General features: G+C 31.8%; 1 protein-coding gene across 1 annotated transcript in view; it reads right to left on the reverse strand.

Moving 5' to 3' along the window:
• Positions 1 to 2620, reverse strand: part of LOC119828833 (sodium/hydrogen exchanger 9B1-like) — a 14313-nt gene extending 11693 nt beyond the window's left edge. The window contains exons 1-3 of the mRNA XM_038351121.1: positions 2335 to 2620; positions 1602 to 1665; positions 1397 to 1500 (exon numbers count right to left, since the gene is read on the reverse strand). Of these exons, the coding sequence (XP_038207049.1) occupies positions 1397 to 1500; positions 1602 to 1665; positions 2335 to 2359 (193 nt within the window). The 5' untranslated portion in view covers positions 2360 to 2620. The remainder of the gene's footprint in view (positions 1 to 1396; positions 1501 to 1601; positions 1666 to 2334) is intronic.
• Positions 2621 to 4548: the final 1928 nt, after the last annotated feature.

The raw sequence follows: 4548 nt of genomic DNA on the forward strand, positions 1-4548 counted from the left end.
ATATATATGTCAAATACTTCTTTTAAGATGGCGGCCACGGCCCACTATTGGATTTAAACTTCGGCTAATCCCGTCTAAACACTCATGAAATAAAATTGCATCCTCTGAGGAACAATGTAACTTTTCAATGGATTAATTTTATAAGTTGGGTTAATGTCTTGGATAGCTATTATTTGTAAAATATTTCTCGTTGAAACTTAATAACTAACCAAGCACTGTCTGAGACGAAAAAACGACTCATTAAGTATAATAGGTATGTTACGAATAAAGACATTTATGTAGAAAATAAATAATAAATATTTTACCGATAACAATAAGTCGCGAATGGTCGCACTCATTTATGCAAAGTTAGTTTTAAAAGTTTCAACATATTTTTTACAGTGACTTGGTTAACTGCACTCATATCAACTGTGCAATAAAATAAGGAAATAAAATTTGTAGCAGGCGAAAACGGAAACGAGCGAGAGCTGCGGCTGCATAGTGGTGTTCATTCTCAGATTCGCCATTTCATATTTCACACATTTTTATTTATGGCTAGTTGAAATCCACCATTTCGATGTTTTTAAACGTTAATAAAATGCAGTTATTTTCTTAACTTTATTTTCTGATCGTTACTTTACAAGTATAGTTATTTCTTTTTTTGAATGTCATATAATATAATCATGTATAATAACATATTAGGTTTACACGATACTAATAATTTTTTACCAAATAAGTTTCATTTCATTCAAGTTTGAATGTATTAGAGAAAAATTTCTCCTGCCTTACACCGATACGTGGGATCCATTACAAATGAGGCTCATATTCTCAGCTCTTTTTCGCGGTAATCTAAAATTATACATATTACAAAGCCCTCTCACATTTTCTACACGTTGATAAGCAATCATTGTGATTTTTTTTCATCTTGGACATACCGGGAGACTTCTGTCTTTCTAGTTTCGTGTGACTTAAGAAAAATTATTGATTGGTACCACTGTAATCAATCATAAGGCGTGACATTATGTACTTATTTAAAGACTTTATTGTTTACATTCGAGTCTCGAATATTCGATGCTGTTCAAGCTTTGCATTTTTTACGTAACGAAAATCGATAATAGGCACTAATGCACGCTTTTAAACAGTATATGATTCTAAAGTTAATTGTACAGGGTCTAGTAAAAAAACTTTTTTATTGTTAAAATAAGCAAACTAAGTTATGTGATAACAAATTCTTTAAGATCATTTGTGAAAAGGCTTACGTAAGTATGCAGGGTAACATGGGGCCAATATCAAACATTCTCACCTATCCATAGCTATAATTAAAACGAAGTTTTGGGTAATTGATAGAAAAGCTATTCAAATTCGAAAGTATTGTAATAACACCAATAATAATTAATATTTCATTATTAATGCTTACCGCAAATGACAACTGCTGAGTATTGTTTTAATTCTGAAGCTGAAGGTAAAGTGGGGCAATATTCTCTTAGTTTACATTTCTCTTTAGTTTCGTCACTCTGGATGCTGAAACATGATAAGTGTTTTAAGTATTTTTGGTATATATACAACAACAATATGACCATATAACCTGATACATTGCCATTCACTATTCTATACTTACTCACGTTTTGGAAGATCCAATATCAAATCTTAATGATTTTCGCGGGGAAAGGTTGACTTGACAATTGTCTGTAAGAATGAAGTTAAATACTTTACATAATTGTTTCTTACACAAATTGGGAAAATGCGTACACTTTCTTACACTTCTGTCAAATAAATTATATTCTCGAATGTGAAATAGACATAAGTGATAATTTTTAAACGTCTAAAAATAGTCATTTCCTGGTATTGTTAAAACCGATTGCATTTAACGATGCAAAAACATTCTCATGTGAAAATGGTATCGATCACAGTAATAGTACACATTAGTAATCCGTTATTACATTCTTTAATACATGCTTCTTTTAACCAGAAATAGATAATCTTTGATTCTAATCAGTGATTTTAATTTATACAATAATGATTATCGACTTCGTAGGATAGTCGATCTTTGACTCTTCAAGATTCATATACAGGAATCCCATGACCATGACTCAGTTTTAATATTTTTTTTTTTAAAATTACATGCAATAGCCACCTTTGTGACCACTTTAATTTAATTTCTCTGATTCTAAAAGACGTTAAGTCATTTTTTGTATTTGTCTTGAGCAATTGTTAAAATTTTATTTGGTACAATTAAAGTTCATGGATTTATTTGTAAATATATGAGATAGGTTGATGTGCATAGTTTTAATGATGCGGAATAGGTGATAAACTATTTTAACCCATTGAGATACAAAGATTTTTTTTCAAACGTACCTGTTTGTTGATGTCTGTTTTCCATACTTTATTTTGCACATAAGGTAAAGCCGTTTAAATTACCACTTAATTCTAATACATTGCACGCATGACAAACTTTAAGTTTCACGTCTTATATTAATACGTTTCGTAACATGTGCACTGGCTGACTTCAATTGCCATAATAGAAAATATATTAATCACCGACGTTCAAGAGTTAACGACGTTGTGTTCAGCGTACAATACGTACAACAGTTTGAAAATAATCAATTGTGAGTTATTCAACAAATGCCGTTTGGCGACGAACATGCGTGCCATTGACTACACTAACGTATGTTGTGACTGAGATATTGTGCCAAGATTATTGAAGTCAATCTTGTTCCCTATATCATTAATTGTTACAGAGATTTTTACTCCAATAATATATACATTCATTCATTAATTAACAGTAGCATCCAATTCTTATTTTCAGTTCAAAAGAATTAAAGTGATTAACAATTTTATATCCATGTTTAGATTTGGCTCTGATTCAATACAAGTCTTATAATTAGTTTTCAAAACCTTGGGTTTGTTTTAGTTTCTATCGTACTTCTTGAGGAGGAAACCGTTGCGTCACAATGCATATTTTTACTACGCCAAACGATTTTTGACAGATATAGATAGATGATATTTCCGCTGCAGTTGTTAGCTATGATTACACATAGGAAGCTAAAGATTTTGTAAGGCGGTGCTGTAGCTTCCCATTGAATGAATGTTTATGTAGGTCGCATGTTTGCTTTAGTATCAAACTTTACGCTGCTATGCAGAAAAAGTTAAAGAAAGTCATTCCAGCAGCAAACAATATCATGTGGTCGGAAGCTGCTTTCATGTAAGTTGGGCTCCTACGTTGTTGGCAAATGGCTGGCCTCTTATAGAGTTGGCAATTTGTGTTGTACCACCCGCCGGATACTGGATCCTCATTAAGTATGAACGCAGTCATCAAGACACATCTTTGGTAGAAAAACGACATTTAAGAGCAGCACTCTTCAAGAATAAACGGCCCTGGTAGGGCGCTTTTGAACAGCCACCGCTACAAAGTGCATATAAATTGCGCTGCGAAATTGAAGCGGAGATATAAAAAGAAAGTCGCAGTTAAACTTTTGAAAGGCAAGCTATAGGCATCCCACTTTAAAATCCACAGGGACTTTGAAAGGGCATAAAAAGATGCACTTTTACTAAGCTAGAACATTATTGTTGGAAAAATGTTTCTTTACCTAGCCATTCCTATTTTCTACGTAAATATAAAACGGTCCATGAATTGAAAGATTTTTAAAACTAGACGTTTTCCAAGTTACTTAGGTCGCTTTATTTAGGATTTATAAAGCTGGTATTTTATAAACGGTACATCAACAATGAGTAAGGTTTTACAAACTACAATAGTTAATTCAGAGACTGGTTTTAATTCTTTAAAGTAATTAGTTTATAGTGAAAGTATGTACTCCGATGTAATTAAAAATACATCGGCAATATATAAAAGTTAGAGAAACATGATTATTTATTGATGGGTTTAGTTTAATCGTAAAAAAATATATTGTTTTATTTTACGTGAGCTTGTAAAATTAAATTTCCCTAGAAATTAAAGCTATGTTCAATAACCTGGTTAATGGTACAGATAAGAAAGAAGTTTACTTGATTCGTTACATAATAAATTTTGTATCTTGTATTCCGTTTGTAAAGAACTATTATTTTTTGTTTTCAACTACATGTATTTTATTAATAACGTTGTTAAACTTGACTTAATACATAGTGAATAGAATTTAACGAATCTGTTCGAGTAATTCAATAAAGTTTTTTTTATGGGTTGCCTGATGGTAAGCGCTCATATCGCCCATGAGGACTGGGAAGGGTGAGGAAAAGGAGGCCTCCCACATTAGTACACAACAGTAACATTCACATGCTACTATTTCACGCCAATCTTTTACCTGATTGTGGTACTTTCGTACCTTCGATGAAGTACGCTTGACTCCAAGTTCTATCGCTTAGTTTTACAGGTCCCATGTTTGTTCATATAAAGCAATTTCGGCTCTAATGAATGAATACATATCCTGCTCTGACATAAAAAAGAATACGTCGGGATTTATAACATTAATTATATAAGATAAGTTTATATCATTAACAATCCCTTATACCTAGTCTTGCCATAAATATTGTAATAAAGAAAAAAGAAAATTGTTAACTGCAAATAACATTTATTAC

The sequence above is a fragment of the Zerene cesonia genome, chromosome 1 (assembly GCF_012273895.1).
Source record: "Zerene cesonia ecotype Mississippi chromosome 1, Zerene_cesonia_1.1, whole genome shotgun sequence".
NCBI lineage: Eukaryota > Metazoa > Arthropoda > Insecta > Lepidoptera > Pieridae > Zerene > Zerene cesonia.